General features: G+C 48.8%; 1 protein-coding gene across 4 annotated transcripts in view; it reads right to left on the minus strand.

Annotated features, from left to right (window-relative positions):
• The window catches only part of LOC147662819 (protein YIPF1-like), a 102,008-nt gene that overhangs the window by 14,053 nt on the left and 62,195 nt on the right, over positions 1 to 25,760 (minus strand). For all 4 annotated transcript variants that reach the window (XM_086950888.1, XM_086950891.1, XM_086950890.1 and 1 more), the window contains 5 exons: positions 6,627 to 6,684; positions 6,095 to 6,234; positions 5,230 to 5,310; positions 3,042 to 3,129; positions 1,631 to 1,747 (listed from right to left, as the gene is read on the minus strand). In XM_086950888.1, coding sequence (XP_086807014.1) covers positions 1,631 to 1,747; positions 3,042 to 3,129; positions 5,230 to 5,310; positions 6,095 to 6,234; positions 6,627 to 6,657 — 457 coding nt within the window. In that variant the 5' untranslated portion in view covers positions 6,658 to 6,684. The remainder of the gene's footprint in view (positions 1 to 1,630; positions 1,748 to 3,041; positions 3,130 to 5,229; positions 5,311 to 6,094; positions 6,235 to 6,626; positions 6,685 to 25,760) is intronic.

The following is a 25,760-nucleotide window of genomic DNA, read 5'->3' on the forward strand; positions in this document are numbered from 1 at the left end:
CCCAGGCGGAGGGTGAGGAGCCCAGGATGAGGACCTCCGTCTTGTCCGAGTTCAGTTTCAGGCGGCTGGTCGTCATCCACTCGGCTACCTCTTTCATCCCTTCGTGCAGGTTGGCTCTGGCGGCGGCGGGGTCGTTGGTCAGGGAGAGGATCAGCTGGGTGTCGTCGGCGTAGGAGATTATGCTGAGGTTGTGTTTGCGTACGATGGCCGCTAGGGGGCTCATGTAGACGTTGAAGAGGGTGGGGCTCAGAGATGATCCTTGGGGGACGCCGCAGATGACTTCGGAGGCCTCTGACTTGTACGGTGGTAGGCGGACTCTCTGTGTTCTTCCGTCGAGGAAGGAGATGATCCATTCCAGCGCCTTGTCCTGGATTCCGATGTTGCTGAGGCGCCGTACTAGGGTGCGGTGGCAGACCGTGTCGAATGCCGCGGAGAGGTCTAGGAGGATGAGGGCCGCTGTTTCTCCATTGTCCATCAGGGCTCGGATGTCATCGGTGGCGGCGATGAGGGCGGTCTCGGTGCTGTGGTTGGCTCGGAAGCCGGACTGTGAGGGGTCGAGGGATCCGTTCGTCTCGAGGAAGGCGGCCATCTGCTTGTTGACGGTCTTCTCGATGACTTTGGCTGGAAACGGGAGGAGCGAGATGGGGCGGTAATTCTTGAGGTCGGTGGGGTCCGCTGTTGGTTTCTTGAGTAGAGCGCTGAGTTCGGCGAGTTTCCAGCTCTCAGGGAAGATGGTGGTGTCGAAGGATGTGTTGATGATGTCTCGCAGGTGGGGTGCGATGACAGCGTCGGCCTTGTTGAAGACGTGGTGAGGGCAGGGGTCGGTCGGTGATCCGGAGTGGATGGAGTTCATCGTGCAGATGGTGTCTTCGGTGCTGATCGGGGTCCAGGCGTGGAGGGTGGTGGTGGGGGGTGGTTGCTCGGTCATGGTGTGCGTAGGTTGGTTGTTGAAGCTGTTGTGTATGTCCGCGATCTTGTTGTGGAAGTATGAAGCGAGGGAGTTGCAGAGGTCTTGCGATGGGGTGATGTCGTTGTTTCCTGCGCTGGGGTTGGAAAGCTCTTTCACGATGTTGAAGAGTTCCTTGCAGTTGTGTGCGTTGTTGTCCAACCGGTCCTTGAATGCTGTTTTCTTGGCGGCGCGGATCAGGCACAAACTTTGAAAACTAATGTTGACTGGCCAAAATCAAGAAACATAACCAGTGTTGAAAGCACCTTTAAATGAAGAGTATCATTACCGGAACTAAAGGACACACTTCTGAATTTTGAAATGCCCTGCAATAAGAGTGGCATCTTACTGAACAGAAGACACATAGCCTCTTTTAGACCCTATTTCAGGATAGGAGTTTCACCCCAATCTGACAGTTTGCTTCATTTCCAGTATTAGGAAAGGTTTTGGAAGACAGTTTCTTGACAAGTGATGATGCACTAAACTGAACTAGCTGAAGCATGGATTGGATATGGTAGGGGATCGAGAAGGTGAGGGAAACTACCCGGCACTCAACAGGATTCATTTTCATCATCTTCCACACTTCTACATGTAAGAAATCATTAAGCACTAGACACCCTACATACTCTGCTGTCTTAAGAAATATTTCATTGAGATAAATGATGCAGAAAGATAGGTTCTTACCTTTGTGGAACTGAGGGCTGTAGTGATAAGAGTCATCACCATGCTTCTCCAGGAAGTTGGCAAGGTTGCCAGAAATAGCCACGGTGAAGACTAAGGTGGCACATATCCAGAAAGGCCCTTTAATGGAGAAATTAGAGTCTGTTAGTGTGTCAGAGCAATTGAAGTGAACACAAGTATGCTATGTTGATTTGCATAGCGCACTAATCACTCGAAAGAGTATCCAGGCACTTGGACAGGAGTGTGGTCCCATATTGCTTATACGAAGAACTATGTCTTCAGCATCCTGCAGAACTCAAGAAGTAAGGAGGAGGCTCTGATGTGTTGCAGGGCGTTGTTCCATCTCTTGGGTGCAATGCAGGAGAATGAGTGACCTCCAGTTTTGCTATTATAGATGCGAGGAATGTGTGCAAGTCAGTGAGGCAGAGAAGAGAGTAGGTGTCTGAGGAAGATGCCTAACAACCCACCACACTAGGAGCTGTGCTAAGGATCTGCCTGGACTAGGCCATCTTTGATGCATTAGAAAGATGGTTCTAGCTAAAGATCCTGTGAAATTTCCTTCTGCTACTGAAGGCTAAATTGATGTAGAAAAGACTTTGGGCATGCCTGCAGGATTTTCTTGCCCAGTTCTCCACTAATACCAAGCCAAGTCTCTTCAGATCATAGCCACACAGGACTTCCGAATGTGACTTTGGAAGTGAAACTCCAGGTCCTGAACTGTCCCTAATTTTAACACTGCAACTCTACTTTGTCCCCATTTTCCCCTAGGTGTCAACTACTTGTGCTACTCTGTTTGCCGTGGGCCACTTCTGGATTTCAGCCCCAAGCAATCTTGCAAGCAGGGGGGTTCATGCATTCAGGACCCTTGCCATAAAGAAATATTCTGATCTTACTGTATAATCTCCGAAAGGATTATCTATAGTCTTAAATTGTTAAAATCTTAAAACTGGACCAATCAACTGTCTCATACCACTGAAAACGCAAACTACGGCCACTAGCTTGACCACAGCCAGATCCTACATCTTTTCCACCTGCTATAATCTCTGGTTATCATTAGTTTGAAGTTTAGAGTACCAATCCTTACAAATCCAGGCATACTGTGTCCATTTAGAGTGCTGTGCATCTCTTATGGTTAGGGGTATTGCTGAGAGAGGATGGGCTTCCTTAATGCTGTAATTCATACCTTCTATCAAGTCCATGTTAGGATGGATGGCAGAGTTACTGATCTGTTTTCCCAAAGAACCTAGTTGAATTCCGTAGGGAAGAGTTCTGAAACATCTGATAACTGATCTGGGGAAGATGTTCCCTGATCTTAACCCTATCCTAGTCTATCACTTCTGATTCAGGCAATCAGTGTCTGAGCAACTTCTGCTTTGCTTGACCAGACTGGCATGTCTCTTGCTGCCAAACTCACCATAGAGATCTGGATTATGCCGCAAATGATGTCGAACAAAGTTCTTTCTTGGCCAAGGGATCACCGATGCCTTAATCCTATCCAGCACCTGTGGGGAAGTTGAGAGACTGATTGATACAATGGAGAAATTACCGATTTCGGTTTATAAAAGCAACACATTACTCAACATTTTGGATTCATTTTAGACAACTGGGGATAATTCCTGTGAATCTGAGCAGGAGCAAAGTGTCGCCAGGGATGTCCGTATTAAAATTATTTTTTTCCATTATTTCTGAAATTCTTTTTCCAGAAAAATATGGAAAACAAAGTAAACATACTTCCGATACTACTTATTTGCATTTCTTTTTCACAACGTTATAAGATTTCTTATAGCCATATTTTTCCTCAAACTTCAGTTGGCTCTGATTGAGAATGTAAGGCAGCTGCAGCGGTCATCTGTTGTACGTATCTGGCCTTGATTTACACTAGGCCAAGTCAAACCACTTTATTCGATTAGTTAAAATCATAAAAGTATGCTATACATATACAAAACGTTAAAAATATTGTTAAAAATATGTTACACTAGGCATCTTGAGATGAAATCATGGCTACATCTTTATCTCTCCCATTTCAAGCTTTAGGAGAGTTTTGGTTGGCGTTTCACAAAAACGATGGTGGCTGTGCCCAAGCTCTAATAAAATGTAAATTAGAAGAACACAATACCATGTTAAACTTGACTTGGTTCCGCAGTGCAACAATACAAGTAGGCAACTGGCTCTCTTCGAGTGCCATCATCTGTGCGGAACCCTTGAAAGCATTTGGCAGGATCTGAAACCGGTTCTTCAACCTCTTGTAAACTGGCTGTGTGCATTCTCATATGGCTGAGAGGTTGAGAGCCGGCAACAGTTAAAGTTCCATTGCAAGACTAATTGGTAAAGTGTGTCTGCTATCATCTGCGCATTAATTCATGAATACTGAGCATCTAGGATAAGAAGAGAGGTGTGATAGACCTGGGCCTATTATTATTATTACATTGTTACCAAGCCATGGGAGGGGCATGGGCCACTGATTAAATTCAGAAAGACCACAAAATGTCATTGACCAACCGTACCCATAGGATAACTAGACTGTTTCTACTGAGATGTGAAGTCTAATGTGTAGTGCTGTCTTTAAGACCTACCTATTAGTCATTTTTTGGATCACCTAACTACTTAGTGATGCTTTAGAAGCTTGTTAAACTGCTGTAACTTTGGGTTTGAAGCAGACGACACTGGTAGATGAGTGTAGGTTTTACCATTTTTACTTGTTCACTTTACTGATCACTTTGGCTATTCAATTATTTAAATTTCACAGCTGCCAGATCCAAACCATGTGGAATAATGAATAACCCAATGTGCCAGGGAGAACAATAAGCAACAGACACATGGGTCTGAAAAATACATCTAGAGTGGACGTTTGCTGGAACACTGGATATGTGCAGTGGGCAGCTTATCTAAAGTTACACCGTTTTATTTTTTAACTATTCCTACCATTTAAAAAAAACGTTTCTGTGGAGGTTAAATGAAAACATATTACTTTTGCATTACAAAAGATCATATGGTGCTTTTACACTCAAAGGTGGGAACCTCTCTATTTTGTTACCCCAGGATATCACATTTCCTTTCAAAGGTCTTGTACCGCCCATGAAAAGTGCACAGCAAGAGGCACCTAAGAGGCGAATGAGTACTGCTCTGGGTATTAATGAAAGAGTTGCTGAACAAAAGGGAAGCAAATATGATGGAATGGCCACACTTCCAATAAGCTACCCTAGAGTGTCATCAACCACTTACTTTTTTTTGGGGGGGAGGGGGTGAATAAACCTCATCTAATGCTGTACTCCGAGTCATCACAAGAAAGGACTGCAGACTTGCCTTTGCTCCTCCAGGAACTCAGCCAGTGCGATAGGCTGGCCACACACTGTGTCTGTCATTGCTGCATCCATGTCTATATACTCCTTTCAGGATCTCCGCTAATTCAATACTGTGCTTGACTCATGGATGTCTATGCTATCTGTTTATTTCCACAATGATCTCTTTCAGGGCCACGCAGAGACTAGATTCCAGAAACACTGCTGCCCTTGTTTTTTTCCGTTCCGTTCAAGCCAATACCAAAGAGCAACCTACTATTAAACATGGAAAGGTAGTTAAATCTTTGCTAAAGGCTACATCACCTGCATAGTGTTGATGTCGAAGAATCCTTGGTAGTATTCAAAGGTCCAAAAGCTTGTCGGTTTCTTCGGTCCACCCAGCAGCTGCAAGGAGTGCAACATGTCTCAGTCAGTGTAAGACCAAGATGGTAGAATTTCTGATGTACTGAGAGTCGACATATATGAACACCTAACAGAAAGCACACCTCTAGGGTGACGGCACCTCATCCCAGATACCTAAATCTGGCATGAGACACCTCCGTACTATTAATCACAAAATAATTGTGCTTCTGATACTCTGGCCCTTACGTATTACTGTTATAATGGTGTCTATATGCTACATACACACTCTGACTGGTGTCTGATTATTACTCGCATTCCGATGTCTGCACATGCTAGGACTCCACCCTCTAGTTGGCCACTGGATGTCACTGCTATGTTAGTGCCTGCTTGCTCCATCTACAAACTCAGACAATGAGATACTCCGAGTGACCCCCTGAGCACCATTGTATATATGCCACTACTAAAACCTCAATTTAGGACTATGGTTAACTGCTGGGTCTTACGATTGATTGCAAGTGTGTCTATATGCCCTCTCTAGAACCTCAGGAAAATGGGATGCCGTGGTTGTCACTCAGGCTGCAGTGGCCACACTCTAATCCATCCTGAAATATCAGATGGTGGGGGTCCACTAGGTATCACTGTTGCACTAGTCCAAGGATATTAGCCAGTTACATACAAAAACTACACACTGGGTGTCACTGCAGCACAACTGACGCAATCCGTTATGAAGGATATCACACACTGGCCCAAGGCCGTTAATGTTGGGGCAGAGAGCTGCTCTCCAGACTCCTCCCTAGTGCTCCTGAAAGATTTTGCCTCGTCTCACCTCTGCTTGGTCCGACTCGCCCTCTGGATCTTGATCTTCCTCAGGGCCCACATCAAGTGTTGCATGGTTCTGATTGTAGCCAAGGCTCCTGGTTGTTGCCTCAGGGTTTTTGGCCAACAAATCTGCAGCTTCTTCAAATTCTAAAAGTGATAAAAGGCAAGAATCTCACAGTGTGAAAGATTGGAGGAGGGCTAAGACCCCCCACTACTTGTCTGAATAATAGACACACATTAAGAAGTGATCGTCTCGGACGTTCTTTTTGTGGCTCATAGAATCTAATTCGAAGACCACCATCCATGCCAGATCTGTGGTACCATATTGTTACCCAGAACGTTCTAGGGAGAGACCCTGGTCTTGATCGAGACAGAAGAGGAATTACTGAAGGCTCGGTGTCTCTCCATCAAGTGCCTTAAACACAAGCTCATTCATTAACTAACTCTTTTAATCAAGTATGTAGTTTTTAAAACAATAACGGCTGAGGTTTGGCATTACTGTTCAGAAACACCATGGCAATGAAACCAAATACTCTTACCTTGGAACTTGAGGTCGTCTGGCGAGGCCATGTTGCACCTTCACAGGGGTCTGGATCCCTTTAAAACACATACACACAATAAACTAGGTCACTCCTGGTCTAGCATGCTTCGGTGTCAGCACATTTCTTACCTAGGAGTTCCTGTTCTAGCACATTCCTTACATAGTGGACTTTCACCGAACACTCTGCCTACAGAGCTCCTGTTTCTGCATAATCTTTGTCTAACTTGTTCTGAAATACTAATGTTCTGTTACATGTCTTGCTTAATGCGCTTCTCTATTATCAAATTCCTTTCCTATCTCATTCCTCCTCTAGCACATGCCTTGCCTAGCATATTTCTCTTCTAGACACTCCTGGTGGTCTAGTGTGCTCCTATCCAAGACTCACATTGCTTATCTCCCTCCAGTTCTAGTAGGATTATCCTAGGTCAGCACACTCCGGATCATAGGCGCTACTTACCTAGTATTCCCCTATACCTATTCTCCTCTGTTCTAACATGCATCCTGCACTTGTTCCAATGTGTGCCTGATTCAAAATGCTCCTATTTTTGCATCAACGTTGTCTAACTTACTCTTGTTTTAATGCACTCCTCTTCAGTACCACAACTTTCCTTTATTCGTTTGGTTTGAAACATTTCCATCGTCAGGCAGGAAATCCTTGTTACACTAATATAATACAAGAATGCAAACATAAACTGCTCACCCACATCATTATATTTGTTGCTTAGCTTTTGGCCACTGAGTATAAAGGCACTAAAGTCCACTCCATAGAGTCTGCCAGATGTTTTCATCATATGCTAAGTGAGCGGGCCCTTAGCAAAGCTAAAGACTTTTTTTTCCCTAAATAAGCAATCTAAATGCTTAGTCTGAAAATAACTTTTGTTTTCAAATTCTGACAATCTGCTAGACCTGCTCTTTGAGACAGTGGTAGCCTTTGGGATTTTGGATTCGATTTTCCTCAGATACACCTATACAGGGTTGGATTGGGATCAAAAATCGGCCCAGGCACACCAAAAACAAGTGGCCCACATTTGCCTATTGGTTTTCCGTAAAACACTGCTTCAGCGAAGTTTTATGAAAAGAAAGGGGGTGGGGGCATGTTTAATTAACTTCACTAAGATTTTAAAAAAGAACAGATTAGTGTACACTGCTGAGCCACACATGAATACAAGTGAGACCACTTCTGCTCAGGTCCCCTGCCCCAGCTCAATCAGCATACATTAATGGACCGGCCCAGCAAGGGAAAGGGAGTGATACCTCTGCCCATCTGCCTCTAGAAAGGCCACTCAGGCACCCACTGGGCAGCTGGTGGCATCCTGTCAGCACAGACTGAACCCAGGCTGCCCAAAAAAAAGCCCACAGCTGGAACTTGGCTACCGGCCCTTCAGTCATTTCCTCTAGTGCCCGTGTTACCAATTCGACCCTGCATACAGACCAGGAGACGGTTTTGACAGATGTCCAGGTGCAGAAACGGAAGGTTGTTCACAACACATCCAGGCAGAAAAAGCACAAGCAAATATACGCACATACACACAACAGATATGCACACACGAGTCAGCACACACGTTGATACATGCCTATGGTCCCTCCTGCCAGATGCCCAGCACGGGGCACTCACATGGGGAGGGGGTGCGGTGATGCTACTCACCTGCTGTGCTCTGGAGCACCCTCACAGCTCTCCTCCTCAGCCCCACGGCTTGTCGAGGCTCAGCTCCCTTTGCACAACCCCAGGTGCCTGGACAGGTCTCCACCCACCGCGGTGCCACCCGGGCGCTCCCAGCAGACTGGCACAGATTTAAGACACTAACAATAACCCCCACAAAACTGCTGCTGTGCTCATCAACTTGTTATCAGTGTTATTTAAAAAGTGTTTTGATATCTCCAGGTGTCTGTGAATATATTGGGCACTCACAGAAACGGGGGCAGTTTTGGATGCCCAGAGTCACAGAAGATGCTGTTAGAAAATGAGGCACCCCGAGCTGTGCCCTTTGGCTCCGCCCACACCGCGGAATTTGCATGTCCAGCCCCGCCCCGTCCAAAGCCCTCGGTCTCAAAGGTCCTTCCCTTGCACAAACAGCACTGTGTGCTCATGGCTACTTACTTGTGACCACAGCCTAACATGAAAGGTTTAGATTTGTGACCACAGCCTACCATGATGGGTTTAAGTTTTATGTATATACACTATGGAGATGACATCCAATGAAGGAAAGTATTGTTGAACATGATAGTGTGTGTAGTTTTATGAGATAGATGGCTGTTGGTCTTATACCCTGGGTATTTTTTGGTTTGTTTTTAACATTGAAGGTTATTAGTTACACTACATAAATTTTAGTCTGGTGTACTTTTTCCTTCTAGAGCGGTGCATCCTTTATCCTGAGCCGTTGCCAGGTGGGGTGAGGCTTTGTCCTCCATATTCACGAGGTAAGATGGGGGTTATACGCTCATTTCTTGTTGAGCGCGAGTGTGATGGTAGACTTGGGGCACCACACTTTGTAGAAAGTTTGAATGGGTGGACTCTACCCTAGGATTCTACTGTACATTCTAAGACTCCATTTATTATTTTTTCAGATCTGTTGTGAACCTATGGAGAACTCTGGACTGTGAGAACTTTGTCTCACTTTGTATCCTTTGCTGGTTTAAAAATGTATGTTCTATTCACGTTTTATAGCAGTAGCCTGATTATTTGTAGAGGTCCTAATGAAAGCACACAGGTTACATCTTCCGGATAGTGCTGAAACATGTTGACCATTCTTTTGAGGATAGCTATTTGTTAAAACTGGTCCTAAACACTGTTTTTAACTATTGATCGTAGCATACACCAATAAAATTCATAGTATGTCTACGCATCAATTTTAGTTTTCACTTCACTGGGTTTGCACTGCACTTATTATTTGGTTCCCATGCACTCTACCATAAAAATACACCACTCATCTTGGTAATTAAAACCTTTTGACATCCAAGAGCTCTGATATCTATGGAGTAAGAATGTCAACCTTTACAAAAGGATACCCAAATGATGAAGCGAATCACCAGGTGTGGTGAGTGATGGGAATCCATACATATAAATCATATGTTTGTTGTTGGAATCAAGTTTTTTTTTAGTCTTTTCTCTCTTCCCTTTCCGTAGACACTGGGATATATGTTGTATTTATATACTTCAGAGAGGTCCCGTTCCCAGGGGCGGGGCCACCCACAGAGATTTATAAATATATACATATATATCCATAGTCCCGGGAGTGCCCAAAAATAGACTCTCAATTAAGTGATTTTACACTAATGTTAATTATCTGAACACTACTTCAAAAAGAAACTCACACGCACCAGAAGGAATATCAAAACAGCGTGCGCCCTGAAGCCCTGGTGGTGGCTTAGCCCTAATACAATGAACATAACATAACTAGTAACATCCTAATGTGTAAAGTGGTGTAATATAATGTGTACAACATACTGATGGCGGCGGGCTGTCCAAGGCAAGCTGCATACGTGAAGCGGCATTTTTGTTGCTATGACAACAAAAAGCTTCGCAAGATGGCGTCGGACTGTCCACACTCTGCATGGGCATGCTGTATGCTTAGGACAAATAGCAACAGCAGCCATGTTTGTCCATGCGGACGCGTGCATGAAAGCTTGCAGCAGAATCGATTCCAAAAGGTACTCGCGCAGCACATGCGCTGCTTTCGCCAGGCGAGACCTCAACAGGCAATCGGTCAGTAAAAACGATACTAACCTAGCCAATGATAGATTCCACCATGGTGCCAGTAGAGGAGGAATTTCGAAAATATAAGGATAGCAAATGGCCTCTGACTTCAAATTAGAAATTCGGATTAAAATACTGGACAGTTTTTCATGGTAAAATGTGTAAGGAAGACTTACAATAAACAAAGGACACCAAGAAATGCAACATGTCCTTTCTGACTCTGAGGAAATCTTTTCAGAATGTGCTCCTTACCAGTGCGCAAAACAAACCCCAAAAATGAACCAATTTTCTTTCGGTTACTAGCAATATCAATCACCATCTTCTGCGACCAAGAAAGAATACCAAATTGTGCCAGAGAAAGAACAGAGGGGGTTAAAAGGCCCCAGTCCATTCACACGTATGCAAGAGGAAGGATGGCCTATTATATGGATAGCTGGAAACCGATGACAGACAAGCAGGTGAAGAAAAAGGGGGAAGAAGTGGAAAGCAAGAGCCTAGGTCTAAACCTCACAAACCAGAGGCAAGTGCAAGTCTTGTCTCTTGATGCCCTCACACATCCCAAGGTAAGTCATGCTTCATCATTGGCTTTTGCTCCTCGCCGGGCGGCGCTGCAATGCCCTACGGGTCACCCGAAGGGTTGCTTTGGCAGAGATCTTTTATTGGTGCTGCTGTATGATGTGTGAGATAAAGGGTTCTGGGAGAAGGGGGAGTAAGTGAGTGAATGATAACACTAGCTAAGGCACATCAGGGTGAATTAGGTTTAATATATAGGTTCCCTTGCCAGGTTAAAAAACTCGTAGGTCGTATGTTACTGATGGGAGGGCTAATGGCCCTCAGTAACTTTTGGTCAACATGTTTTGCGTCGTCTGAACGATCCCGGTCGCTTCTTCAGGACCAATTAAGTGAGTAGAAGTGAGTGGGTCTAGAACCCTTGTAAGCAGGAACGGTCCAACCCTGTGTACAACTACAAGGTGGCTATACAGCTTTATTGCGTGGCCGCTCCTGTTGCAACCTTGGTTAAGTGCGTTGGTTGCTCCATAGGCTAGCGTGTGAAGTCGCCCGCACCTTAACGGGGGTTGCAGCCTGGTGCACTGCCTGCCAGCACCTACCTTTTACATGCCTGCCTGCATATAAACGTGCTAGCCTATGGAGCAACTATCCACAAGACAGTCTACTTGCCGCTATCCTTGCTTGTTCCTACATGTGCTATGCTTGTGGTTCATCGGCTGTCTCACGTCAAGAACATAAAACCAAGTGAGTGTTTGCCTTAAAAAGAACGAGTTATCGGATGAATGTGTCCGTCTGATGGCAGTGCAGACAAGCGGTGATGTGTACCAGCTTCAGGTATTTATAAATATGTGGCAAGAGCGCAGCAGAGCCACTTATTTTGCTAAGACACGCGCACAACAAATCATTCGTGAAATGTTGACACAACACAATTGACTTGACCATTGTTGCACTGGTATTTATTTTCAGTTCAGTTGAAAATGTTCACTCGAGAGTGACATATTGGATAACCAGCTGCCGATGCCTTGTTCATTCTCCCCTCTATGCCTGTATGTATGCGATTAAATAGAAAAGAAAGGCGGACACAGACTTTACATCGTTGCCGCTGTGCAGCTTTTATGTTGGCTGCACTTTCAAACATGGCGGCCGCACATAGGCTCTGACTTCATAACAATCACATTAATTGAATATACTTTGTAGTACCTCGAAATGTACAATAATATCCTTTGAGATCGGCACTAATTATTTTGATGCTTTAAGCCTATATTGTAACACTTAAGCTCGTCCTTTATCGATTTGAACGGCTCGTAATAGTACTACCGGTCTTGATATATGACCTATGCCCCTGCGTCTTCATGTTCCAGTTCTTTCCGGTAGCTATTCAACGAGAACCAGAAGAAGTAATGTCTACAGTTAAAATAGGTTGTAATCCTCTGCATTCATCGGTTTGAATCCGTTTGTTGTGTCCACATCTGGGTCATTTAGTCTCTAGGCTGCCGGTAAACCTCCCTATTGCAACCGGCAGAAGCCGAACGACGTGTAAAAGATGTCATTCTGTTGCTGGCGAAAGCCTTTTCTTCTGCTGTGTAAGTTATAGCACAACGGGAAGTATCCCCACGTCTTCATGTCTTTTACTGTCCATCTGTGTCCTGTGCTGCTTTGTTCTGCGGTTTAGAGCACTCATTTGGTTAGTGTAACATTTTGAGGCTTGTATTCTCCCCATAGTCAGCCTAATCTCCGCCCCTTTCACTGCTGAATGAACAGGCCCTGTTAGTAACTTGTTTTCGTTTGAGTTACATCAGCCAATCAGGTCAGTGTTTCTTCCTTTGTACAGTCTGATCTCTCCTCGGTCCTTGGAGTAAGCCTGGTCTCTATTCTCTATGGGGCGCCAGTCGGCGTGTACTCTTTCGGTGATGCCAGTCTAGGCCTGGTCCTCGGTCCACTGCTGGTCAGAGCCCTTGTTCTCTCTTGTTATAGGTCTGAGTTCTACTTTCTGCGCAACCAGTCTGCACAAAAATTCTCTGTGCTGTTACAATGGTCCCTATTCGCTCTCAGCTGTCACATTGGAGTGTATAGGGCAAAGCCTATCAAAAGCTTTACTCACCATTGCTAGGACAATGACAAGATTCAGACTGCGCTAGTGTATCGACCTATATCTGGAAAGTTCTCGAAAGCCACTAATTTGTCTACAAAAATTACAAAATTTGTTTTCCAGAATTGTGGTGCGTTCCTCAGATAGGCACACATCTCACCAGTGTTCAGCCAATTATATAAACAACCTATATATGCCCTCAAGAAACCACTCTCATTGGTTCATAAAATTCCATACAAGGCTCCCCAAATCCAATCCTAATTCTCTCACTGCAGCCAGTCTGAGATTGGATTCATTATATTGTCAACACGGAGTGCTTTCTCTCTGTTGTTCCAGACTGGGCCATGTGGCTTTCTGCTGTCCATCTGGGCCCTTAATTTCGGAGTTGCCAGACTGTGCCATGACTCTCATTAAACTGCCAGCCCGAGCCATAATTCTCTCAGCGATTAGTTATGGGTCCGGATTCTGTCCCTATTGCACAGTCTGGACTTCAGTCTTCCTGTCCAACTTGTTTGAGTCCTATTTTTTTAGTGCTTCCAGTCTTTCATTTCGCAGTGCCAGTCTCTGCCCGGTTACTCTCTGCACTGTTTTATTGAAACACTTGACATACAGTTACATTTCTTGTGTGTATAATTCAAAAGGGGAAACAGCGATTTGAGTAGCTCTTACAGTATCTGAGCGAATGTTGACGACGGTTGGAAACCCATTAAATGCACTTATCAGCAAAGAACACCAACAGTTGTAATGGGTACAGTCTCTACCTTCACCATAATGGACTCTCCTTCATTGTATTACAACTGAGTTCGCAGTGTCGATCCCACCAGCATATCCGGCCCTACCCTGCAATACGGGCATTCTTCTGGCCAGCCGTACCCCTGTTACCCACAACCCTCCGGCCAATGTCACAGCGAGTAGTTCCACAATGGTATATATAACTAAGCAGGCCCGGTTCCAGGCGACATGTATGGTTGTTGTGGGCGGCTAGTACGTTCAGAGTGTTATCGCGGTGTGGTAGAGGGTTGCGGCAGGGGCCGTCATGTGTGCTGCAACCTTGTGTTTGGTCGTCGTGTGCAGAAAAGTAGAAACATTGTCTGAGAGAGGCGGATCCAACTTAATCAGTCGGGGGGTAACAGTCGCTGCAATTAACTCTGCCCCAACCGGGGGAAATAGGAAAGAAAGTGGGGGTGTAATGAACTTTAACTCGGGAGGGGGTGCTGCTGTATGGGTCCTGGCGTGCTAGGTTCGGGTAGAGTGGTTACTCAGGGTGCTGGCGTCTAGTGTTCGCGGGGCGACGGTTTGGGTGGTGTGTGGAGGCTCTAGGGCCCGGGGCGGGGCCACACCGTTGGAGTCGGTTGTGTGTGTGGTCCCTCCCGACCAGGGGGGGGGGGGGAAGACGCGTGAAGGGGGGGGGGGCGTCGGGCAGGGGGGGAGGGGCGAGAGAGAAGCTGAAGGGGTAGTAGCTTGTGCCTATATGTGTGCGGCTCTTGTCTCCCCCTATTGCTATGCATCATTCTACCTAAATGTGTCCCTTCACTCCATCAGGGGGGGGGAGGGGGGGCAAGTCGGTTATCATCTCATATCACCCCTTTATCGTGACAGGCCTTGGTGAATGCTTGTAGGAGGCCTTCCCAAATCTGGGCTATCGGGATGGCCCTCCGTCCGCTGTTTCTTCCCTGCGTAACACTGTGCCCTCTGCGGTCGCCCAGTATATGAGGGAGGCACTCCAGTGTTTCGTCTGTGGTGGGTCCGTGGCTTTCCAGTGACGTGTTATGAGCCTTTTGGCGGTTATCAGTCCCAGATCCCAGAACCTCGTGTGGGCTTTATTGTGTTTAGTTCTGGTAATTAGGCCCAGCACACAGGTGTCCCAATCGTGACGAAGGTCCATTGCCGTCCCTTTCGTCAACAGTGTAGTGACATCGTGCCAGTACGTCCGCAGCTCGGGACATGCCCACAGTATATGTAGGAGATCTGCATTCAGCAGCGCGCATCGTGGGCAGCTGGAGGTATCTAGGCCGAAATAGCGGTTGATCTTGTCCGGGGACAGGTATGCCCTGTGTGTTATGTAGAACTGTATTATTTTGAATCTCGAGTTGCGGGGAATGTGTGTGGGCCTTCCAGGATCCTCTCCCACTCCTTATCTGACCAGTCCCTCCCCCTGTCAGTTGTCCATCTGTCTCTTAGGGACTGTAGTGAGCTTGTAGTGTGGGTCCTTAGCGCTTGTGTTAGCCAGTGTATAACGTGCGACCCTGCCCCCATAACGTGTAAGTATTGCATCAAGAGGTGCGTCTGAGGTTCCTTGGACATGTCACCCCAGTGTTTCGTTAGGACCCGGATCAAAGAGGCATGGAACAGGAACTGTCCAGCTGGCAGTCCGGGAGTTTCTACTAGTCTCTCGAACAGGACCAGGGCGCCGTCGTCATATAGGTCCGCCATTGTCTCTAGTCCCACCTGCATCCAGGCGTTCAGGTGCGCTGCAGTCACCACACCCCCAGGCCTAGGCGTTCCTTCCAGCGGAAGGGCTGGGGCGTAGGGCGCGGTCTCCTTAGTTAATGTTAGTGCACGTTTGTAGCATCGTAGTGCCACCGCGAGGTGCAGTTGCTTCCCGCGAGCTGCGCCGTTAAGGGGATGGAATATAGCGAGAGTCTCCGCTTGAGTGAGAGCCGGGGTCGTCGAGGCCGTGTCGTGCAGGTTTCTTCCCGCGAGCCAGGCTACCACCCACTGGAGTTGTGCGGCGAGGTAGTAATGTTCCTGGTTTGGGACCGCAAGTCCCCCTGAGGACGTCGGGGCATACAGTTTCTTCAGGGCCACCCTAGGTCTCCCTACATTCCATATGAGCGTTCGCACTAGAGTCTCCAGGTCTTTGAAGACCCGAACTGGGACATACACCGGTATGTTCGAGTAATAGTAAAGGAGTCTGGGTAAGACTATCATTTTCGACAGGGTGATTCTGGCCGGGACATTTAGCGGGAGCGTGCTCCAGAAACGTACCTGTGCCCGCAGGGAGTTGATGGCCCGAATCAGGTTACCATCCAATATATCCGCCGTATTCCTGTAAATGTGAATGCCCAGGTACTTGAAGGTGCCGGCATACCAAGCCAGCATCGTATCCCCTAACTGCACTGCGCATTCCTGCATATCCGGGTGAAAGGGGTAAACCCCAGATTTCCCCCAGTTGACCCTCAGGCCCGAGTGGGTTGTGAATTCTCGGAGGGCACCAGTGAGCCCCGTGGGTATCTGCGTGAGGTCCCTGACGTAGAGGAGCAGGTCATCAGCATACAGCGAGACCGCTTGTATTCCATCTGCCAAAGGGATGCCCCACTCGGCACCCTGTATTCTCAGTAACTCCGCCAGTGGCTCCATAGCCAATGAGAAGAGCAGAGGCGACAGCGGGCATCCCTGACGCGTGCCCCGCCTTACCTGTATGGAGTCCGATAAGAGGCTCCCTATCCGGACACGAACGGTAGGCGTTTGGTATAGGAGTCCCACCATGCCCAAATATGCGTCACCCAGACCAAACTTCTGCATAACCGCTCTTAGATACGGCCACTCCACCGAGTCAAATGCCTTTTCCAGATCTAAGACTATACAACCCGACCGTGGCCAGGGTTCCCTCGCGTATTCCTGCACCCTGAACAACCGACGGATGTTGAGTGAGGTGCTGCGTGTAGGCACGAATCCACTCTGGTCAGGGTGGACCAGGGTAGGTGTATATTGGGCCAGTCTCCTCGCTAGCGTGGATGCCAATATTTTATAGTCAGTATTGAGGAGGGCGAGTGGTCTATACGAGCCCAGTAGTGACCCCTCCTTTCCCGGTTTTAAGAGGGAGATCAAGGTGGCCTCACTCAGAGAAGGAGGCAGGGATGAGTCGTCCAATGCCGTCTCATACAGTTTAACGAGTTCAGGGATCAGGAGGTCCGGGTACGCTTTATAGAACTCCGCTGGGAGTCCGTCGGGGCCAGGGGACTTTCCGTTGGATAGCGCCGTTATGACCTCCCGGAGTTCCTCAGAGACAATGGGCGCCGCTAGGTCAGCGCGTTGGGCATCGCTGAGTGATGGCAGCGGTACCTGGCCGAGATATTCCTCCGTGTCCGGGGCGGGGGTGGGCAGGCAAGAGCGATACAGTGCTTTATAATGTGCGGTGAATGCTCCATGAATCTCCGATTGTGTATGTAAGGGCGCCCCATCTGCGCCCAGCACTTTCGTGACTGGTTTCGTCCGTTCCTCTCTGGCAATGAGCCATGATAATAGTTTACCGGGTTTGTCCCCCCTATCGTGGGTGCGCGCCGCATGTGCCGCATAATTCAGACATCTGAGCCTCTCTAGTAACCTTTCGTGACTCGCCTTTGCAGTTTGGAGCCCAGTGATGTTCCCTCCAACCGAGTCCCGTTCATGTCGGCTCAAGTCCTCTTCTACCTTCTGTAGGTCCCTCTCCACCTGTCGTTTGAGATTTCCCTGCGTGCCCAAGCATTGACCCCTTATGACTACCTTGAACGCCTCCCATTCTATTTGTGGAGAGGTGGCTGAGCCCGCATTCTCCTCAAAGTATTGCACTATATGCGTAGACAGTGAATCCCGGAAGGGTGCGTCCAGTAGTAGGTCTGGCTGCAGTCTCCAGTTGGGGACAGGGGGACGAGCGCTCGTCCATGAGATTGTTAGCATATGTGGATTGTGGTCGGAGTGAGTCCTACCCATGTAGTGTGCTTCTGTTACTAACGGGAGTAAGTCATCCGTGAGCATGTATCTGTCCAATCTGGTGTGCAGGGTGTGGGCTCCTGAATAGTACGAATACACCTTGGCAGTTGGATTCCGGTGGCGCCACACATCATACAAGTTCCAGTGTGAGGCCCAGGCTACAAGAGCTTTCATGGCGCCCACCACCGGAGCATTGGGTAGCGGTGGGAAGGAGCGGTCCAGTGTGGTGTCTAACACGCAATTATAATCCCCCCCCCAGTATCCAGGGAATCCCATGCCAATGCGCCAGAGTTGTAGATACTGTCTCGAGGAAACCCTGCTGATCCGTGTTGGGGGCGTATACCGATGCTAGCACCAGCGGTCTCCCATCTAGGCGTCCCTTCACTGCCACCAATCTCCCCTCCTTGTCTAAGTGTGAGTCCTCAACTTCAAACGGGATCCCCGGTCTCACCCATATCAATACCCCCCTGGCGTAAGAGGAGAACCCAGTCGCGTAGATCTGGCCACGCCACCGCCTACGGAGGGTGTGCACCTCGGGGGCTGTTAGGTGTGTCTCCTGAAGGAATGCTATCTGCACTTTGTGTCTCTTCAAGTATGAATAGATCATGTACCTGCGTGAAGGTGTATGTATTCCGCGTACATTCCAAGTACATATTCTGACCTCAGCCATCAGCATTAAACAAATCAGTGACACTCGTGCCCCCCCCCGTTCCGCATACCCCCCCAGTGAGCCCTCCACCATCCACTCCCAGAACCCCCCCACACTTGTCCGTATAACACCAGAAAGAGTCTAACGAGCACCTCATCAGACCATGTATGCAGCATATCATAATGGGGAGAAGGAGGGTGAACATGAACTGGGGAAAATACCATAGGGTCGGTTGCCGAACGTGCAGCCGTCCAAACATTCTACAAAAAGTACGAACAATCCAGTCTGGGGGGTTGCTGCCCATCACGCAGGCTAGGTGGTAAATCGGTGTCAGCTGAACATGAAAGCGCGAGTGCCCTTTCAGGGGGGGAAGAAATATAGGACCAGGCGGCCGTCGGACGGGCCCACCGCCAGTTACATTGTGTGTACATAGAGGCATGAGGCCACAACGCTGTCCAGGTTTGGAACTGGTGACCATCGCCCACCCAGAGGGACCCTTACCATGTTGTATCCCATGTGGTGAGATCGCCACAGGGCGTCCATTCCGCGATAGGCTGCTGTAAGTGTGGCTCAGTCTCAACTTACTGCATGTTCAGCGTTCACCTTCACCGGGAGGAGCTGGGTCAAAGTTTCCGCTGCGCTCGATCAATCAATGTCTCCCGGTCAACACCCTCCAGTGCTTCAGGACTGACGGTTCGCAGGTGCAAGGGCAGAGGGTAGTAGGGAGAGTGGAGCAGGATTCTGAGAGTGCCTGGGGTGCGGCACTCCATCAGCCAAATAGGTCCGACGTTTGTGGGGTGATGTCTGGCAGCCCACTCGAGATTTGTGAGTCCGGAAGACCATAGATCGCCTCGTCGTCGCTCTGTGACATCCTGGGGCTGGTGGCAGTCGGGGAGCGCTGGGACGGGGAGCCGCTGAGCTCCAAGACCATCCGCAGGGCCTCCTGTTGTTCCCGGCGCATTTCCTCCTCCGGTGGACTTGCACTGTGCTGGGTGCCGCTTGCCGCAGGGGAGGGTGACCTGGCGCCACGTCTCCTTTTGGATCTCCTGCGTCTCCTCGACCTGTTCGGATTTCCCGATCTCCCCGTGTTCTTGTCCGTCCCATTGTCCAACCAGGCTTCCACATCTTCGGAAGAGTCGAAGAAGTGTGTTTTCTCATTTGCTATCACTCTTAATTTCGCAGGGAAGAGGAGGCAATACGTAAGTCCTAGTTGGCGTAACCTCCGCTTCACCATCAGGAAGGAGTGTCTCTGGCGCTGCACCTGGATCGTGTAGTCCGGGAAAAACATTATATTTGCATTTTCCACCTGTATGGTGCCGAGTTTACGGGTTTCTCTCAGGACAGCATCCCGGTCTCTGTAGTTCAGGATGCGGATGAGAAAAGGGCGCGGGTTAGAGCCGGTTTGGAGTGGTCTGGTCGGGACTCTGTGTGCCCGTTCCACCACGAAGTGCGGCGAGAAAGTGCCTTCTGGCAGCAGGGTGCGTAGCCATTCTTCCACATGTGTGGCCGGATCCCTTCCTTCCCATTTTTCGGGCAAACCCACTATTCGGACGTTGTTGCGTCTCGCCCGTCCTTCTGCATCTTCCGCCCTGTCCTCTAGGAACTCCACCCTGTTGAGGAGGTCTTTAATCTGCTTGTCTGACTGGGCAACCCGAGGCTCCAGGCCAGTCACTGAGGTTTCCAGGGTTTTGGTGCGCTCAGCTAGTTTCTTGTGGTCCTCCTTCAGGTGCGTGAGGTCTATGGCGACTCCGTCAATTTTCGCCTCCAAGGACATCCGAGTGGACTGGACGGAGTTCTCCAGGCGCTCCATGGCTGCCAGCATCGAGTCCAGTCTGGCCGTCACCGGGTCCACATCCGTCTGCTTCAATGACTTGTCCATTTTGCCCTTCTGGGACGTGCTCCCCACTCCTGTGCGTTTCCCTGCGCCTCCAGACATGGGCAGGATCTGGCGCGCGGAAGATCTGGTCGGAGTGGTAGTCAGTGGCAGCGTTGACTGCCAGCGCCTCTGGCGGGGACAGCGTCCGCGTTCCCAAGACGAGAGGTGTTGGAGATGACCTCCGCGGGGCCTCGCCTGGGGTCCAGCTGCGCACGTCGCTGCGTGGTCTAGTGGTAGCTGCGACTCAGCTCGGTTTTCGGCCAGTGTAATGCGCTATGCTGTTCTGCCTCCGCGGATGTATAGCGCGGGACTCGTGTCGTCCCCCCGCCGTGCCGGCCACCCAGCGAGGGCGTTGGAGTCTACAAGTGTTCAGCCGTATGCTTCCGTGGCGCATGCGGTAATCAAAAGGCAATGTCCCCCTTCAGCGCTTTCCCCATTGTGTAGTCCATGTGGCTCGGGGGACGTGGGCAGCAGTGGGACCCCCCAACAAGCCTCAGCAGTGGCGGCAGGCGCGGCCAGTCAACTCCCCAGCCTACCAGCCGGTCGATGGTGCCCCCTGGTGCTCCTCTGCTGCTGCCTTATAATGTCAGCAGTAGTATCCGTTGTGTGGTGCTGCGAGAGCCGGGTGTCTGTTAGTTCCTCTGTGTCAGGGGGGGGGGGGGGGCGGCGGAAGGCCCTCTGGATATGCCCCGCGTCGCTTCACTCACTGTTCAGGGCCGCTGCGGGCGGTGCCGGGGGGCCGATCTTCCCCCGAGTCCTCCGGGTGCAGCTCTGTGGGTTCCGGGCGGGCAGTCAGCGCTCTGGGCGTCCAGATTTCCCCTGGGTCCGCTCTCCTCAATGCCGATCCGCTCTGCTTGCACTGGCCTAGGGGGGGGAGGGGCTCCTCCCCGCGCCCGATTTGTTCTTGGCAGCCCGGATGACGACCCCAATCCGCTGCTGGCGTGCCACTCACCCGTTGCCTGGGAGGTGTTAGTCTGGTCGCCGCCACCTCTCCGTGTCCACCGAGGACTGGTCACTGCTAGTGTGTCCCAGCGCCGCCACCTCCGTCCAGCCTCCCAGGGCGCCCCGTCCGTGCGGCCTTCACTTCCGGTTCCGACCCCGGACTTGCTTGGTGGGACCCGCCGAGTCTGTGGTCACTCCCTCGGCTTTGGCGGAGGCACAGGTGTCGGTGCGGTTCCGGGGCTAGCCGAACCTCCAGACTCGGTCCGATGCTGGGTTACCGCCTCATGGTCACCCGCTGCAAGTTTCGGCCGGCCAGGCGGATATTTTGCCGGATAATTTAACCCCTGTGTTCGGGATCACGCCAGAGCTCTGCTAAAGTGCAGCCAGTCTCGCTGCGTGCTTAGCCACGCCCCCTACTCTCTGCACTCATAGCACTTCATACCCTTGATGAAGTGTAAAAGCACGTCTGCGGCTAGGTAGCACACTAAAATACAAGCATGCTCTGGATGAAACCATGTGTAATGTGGACAGCAAGGATAAATCTTGCCATCCAAGTCTGAGCCCTGATTCCATCTGCACTGCCAGTCCGAGCCCTAATTCTTCTGACACTGCCACACAAAGCCCTGATTCCATCTGCACTGCCAGTCTGAGCCCTGGTTCTTCTGGCGCTGCCACACAAAGCCCTGATTCTATTTGTACTGCCAGTCTGAGCCTAGATTCTTCCTGCTCGCGTTAGCATGAAAGTGTATGGATGGCGTTAACATAAAATATTTACCAGAAAGATGGACTTGTAATACACTGATGAGAATCAGAAGTTGTTGCTTCGAAAGTTTTGGTTTGAAGGATACATACGGGAATGTTTACACACAACACTATTATCTAGCTAAAGATAACCTTTTAAATAACATCATAGGGTCGGGATTTTGACTGTGCCAATAATATGTAAAACAAGCATTGGCATAGCCAGCAGGTCTTGCCTTTTAGACCTTAGACGTCTTTAGCCATACAGCACATTATCCTGGGATAAATGCAATACAACGTAAATGTTATGTTATACGTGCATGTTTATAGTTAAGCATATTATTATTATTTCTGAGTTTGTATAGCGCCTGGTTACACTGTCAGTGTGTCCCCGCGCTGTCAGAAGAACTAGTTGCTCAGTCAGTCAGACAAAGACGGGGCTATTCTTTAGGAAAGAGGAATGTTTTAAGTTTCCTGCGGAAGATGAGCTCCGATGTTTCCAATCTTAAGCTCAGGGGAAGAGAGTTCCATTTATGTGCCGCCAAAGAACGAAAGGATCTACCCCCCATTCTGGCTTTCTTGTGTCTGGGGACAGCGAGGAGGCCTGCTCCTAATGAGCGGAGTTGTCTGGTTGGCGTGTAGGGGCAGAGGAGGTTCCGAAGGAAGGCAGGGCCCTTGCCATGTACGATCCTGTGACCAATACATAGGACCTTGAAGTCGATCCTTTCATTGATCGGAAGCCAATGGAGTATTTGTAGAGATTTTTTTGAGGCGGCTCTTCTGGGCAGCCGGAGGACCAGGCGGGCGGCAGCATTCTGGATTGTCTGCAGTCGACGCCGACTAGTGGCGTTGGCGCCTAGATACAAGGCATTGCCGTAGTCCAGTCTCGAAGTGACAAGAGCGTGGACCAGGGTCTTCCTTGAGGATTCTGGGAGCAAATCCAGGGTCTTACGGAGTTTCCGTAGAATAGAAAAGCACGTATATTACTTGTGACTAATAACACTTGATTTAAAACATGGTAAGTGAATTACTAGGATAACTAGGTGTGTTATTTAAGGATGGAGGAGTGTTTTGTTTGGTGGTCTCTGCGCATCTCTATGTGTGGTCTAGGTCTGTGTGTCTCTCTGGTCTTCTGTGGAATATGATGTTTTCAGGCATCCAGGCCTGTGTATGTTGCGTTGCTAATGGGTGGGTCAGTTGGTCTTGAACTAGTGAACACGGAGCCCATCACTGTTTGTGGTAAGAGGTGCACTGCAAGTACTAAACTGTAACCAAAGTAAATACTTTTCTCAATATGTACCATGTGTTGGCCGTTGTCTCAGGCCCGTATCCTTGAATATAACAGATAATAAAGCACAACCGGAAGGACAAGTGAATTTCAGGAATAAACTCCACCCCAGGGGAAGACACTGGGCACCCAGAATCCCCACTTTACTGAGCCTTTGGCCTCCGGAATGCTGCGTTGTCAAAAGGAGTCTTATTTAGTGGCATGCCCTGTTGTTCTTGAATGATCTGCCTGTGTGAGTGAAAGTTGATGTCTAATGGGGTGTGATGACCGTCGCTCTGCCTTCAAACACACTGCGAAAAACTGCACCTAAAGTGTCTAATTCAAGGACCACTCTCTGGTGTAACAGGCGATCAAGGAGGCTCTGCACGGTAGAACAGGGGTTAGAGAATGGTCCTGGTTACAGCTGTTAGAGGCAGCAGATATGGGGTATAAAGTGCTGTATGAAAAGGAATAAATATAATTTGCGCAAGGCCAGAGAAAAGTGGCCCAGTGAAGTACTGGACATGGACAATGGCTGCAGTGGCGCAAAGAATAAAAGAAATGGCTTCTGAGTATGAGGAGAAAGGCTGCAGTAATGCATAAGAAAAGGATAGCTTTGCAGTGTCGCAAATGAGGTGGCTGCAGCAATGTAGTGGTACACAGCCCTCGGAGAATGGCCGTAACTGTGCAGTGCACAAGGGAAAGGGCAACAGAAGTGAAAATCACAGGAAAGAGTTGCAGCGGTGCTAGCACAACGGGAAAATGTGGCATGCTGATCCATAAAGGGGAGAATGTATCAGTGGTACACTGCCCAAGATTAATGGTCTGCTGTGGTGTAAATGCAAATACACACAGAAAGTTTAAAAGGGCTCCTTTCGCTGAACAAAGCAGAGGAAGCAGGGAAATAGCCATAGTGGCGCAGAGCACATCTTTATCATAGCTACTATTTAGGGGTGCATTATTAACAAAAACAACCCATATATACGAAGTCCTTAAATATACATTAATTATCACAGTTATGGATACATTGTATTACCTTGGAAACTTAACATATACCTCAAGAAGGGAGCACATGTACTTGCTCCTGGGAACTTTGAGGCATTTACCATGGAGTAATAAAAACTAAATGTTCTTGTGTCAGACATTTTGCTGAGATTCAGCCCCAATGTTCTCCCTTCACCAGCGTCCAAACCCCAGCGAGAGACTCTAAAGATAGGTCTCCACACACCGGGGATGGTAGCGAAGATGGGGCGGGGGGCACAGACAGGGTAAGTGCTTGTCAGGATGAGGGGGTTCTCCAGCACATAGAAGGGGGATTGCGCTAGCATGGGAGGCTAGACTGATATCAGGAGCAGCCAGCTTAATTGAGCCTTGCCATCTTTAACCAGGACCATTATAAGAATGGGAAGCCCGAGCGAAACTTGTGTGCCATGCACCATGGATATCACATTTCTCATCCAATTATAGAAAGATAAGATTAAGTAGGAGTTTACCAAACCACAGCGAGTGGAGAAACAATTTCATGCCACAGCGTGCAAGTGTTAACATCTCACTACAGCGCCATTCTGTTAGCTGTGGAACTTGATCACCCACATCCTCCGATCTGAAATACAAGCTCACTTTAGTACAATTAGAAGGTTTACTGTAATCAAGAAAACGGAGTCTGACCCGAGGCGGCCCTTTAGATCATCAGTCACTCCACTAATTAAAGTACTGTGACATAAATCACCCCACCAATTATTGTAAATACACCAAAGAGGACTAACAAGAGGAAGCTACAGGGAGATTAAGTGAACTGTGAGGAGAGCTGTGCAGTGAAGCTGAACACTTATGACACGAGCAGCTGGGAGCAGAGATGGCACTGAAGCTGAACAACTGCCAATGATACAGGCAGGAGAAAATAACAAGCAACAAAAAGACACGCGGCCGCATGACGCACTCTGTGGTGGGGGAGGAGCGTTAAAGTGCGAGCAAAACTGAGTGATGGAGCGAGGCAACCGCACGCTCTATGCCTCACAAAAAGCTCTGGTCGGCTTTTGGAAGCCCAGTAACTAAAAGTCTTGCAAGAGTAGCGCGTGCGCTGGCTCAGGTGATACCTAAAAAGTGGATGCACAGCGATCTGGTTTGCGAATTGTTCGTATGAACATCTATCAATCAAATAAAATAAATATCTTGCAACCAGATTTCGGGTGCGTAAAAGGGTTTAGTAAATATCATAAATTTGTCGCACAGCAACAAAATGAAGTTAAATATTTTGTGTTAAGTCTTTGTTTTGCTTTGGTATTTGGATAATCACAATGTTTATGCTACTCTGGTCTCATTAGTAATTCTTCATTTGTTGTCTTCTAAACAGTGCTACTAGCTGCTCCTTTGGTCCAGTTGGTAATTCCTCACTCTAAGTCCTTTACACAGTGCTGCTAGCTGCTTCCCTGGTACTACCAGTAATTCCTCAATCTAAGCCCTTTTCAGTGTTGCTACAAGCTTCTCTGGTCCCGTTAGTAATTCCTCATTCCAAGGCCTCTAGGCAGTGCTGCCGCTGCTTCTATGGTCCCAGTGGCAATTCCCCATTCCTAATTCTCTAAGCAGTGCTGTAGCTGTCTCTATTCATACATCCACTACACTCCAAGTCAAAATCACAGATGGAAGACACTGTCACTGACAACGGCAATAGC

Source organism: Lissotriton vulgaris, unplaced genomic scaffold, assembly GCF_964263255.1.
Source record: "Lissotriton vulgaris unplaced genomic scaffold, aLisVul1.2 SCAFFOLD_828, whole genome shotgun sequence".
Classification (NCBI taxonomy): domain Eukaryota; kingdom Metazoa; phylum Chordata; class Amphibia; order Caudata; family Salamandridae; genus Lissotriton; species Lissotriton vulgaris.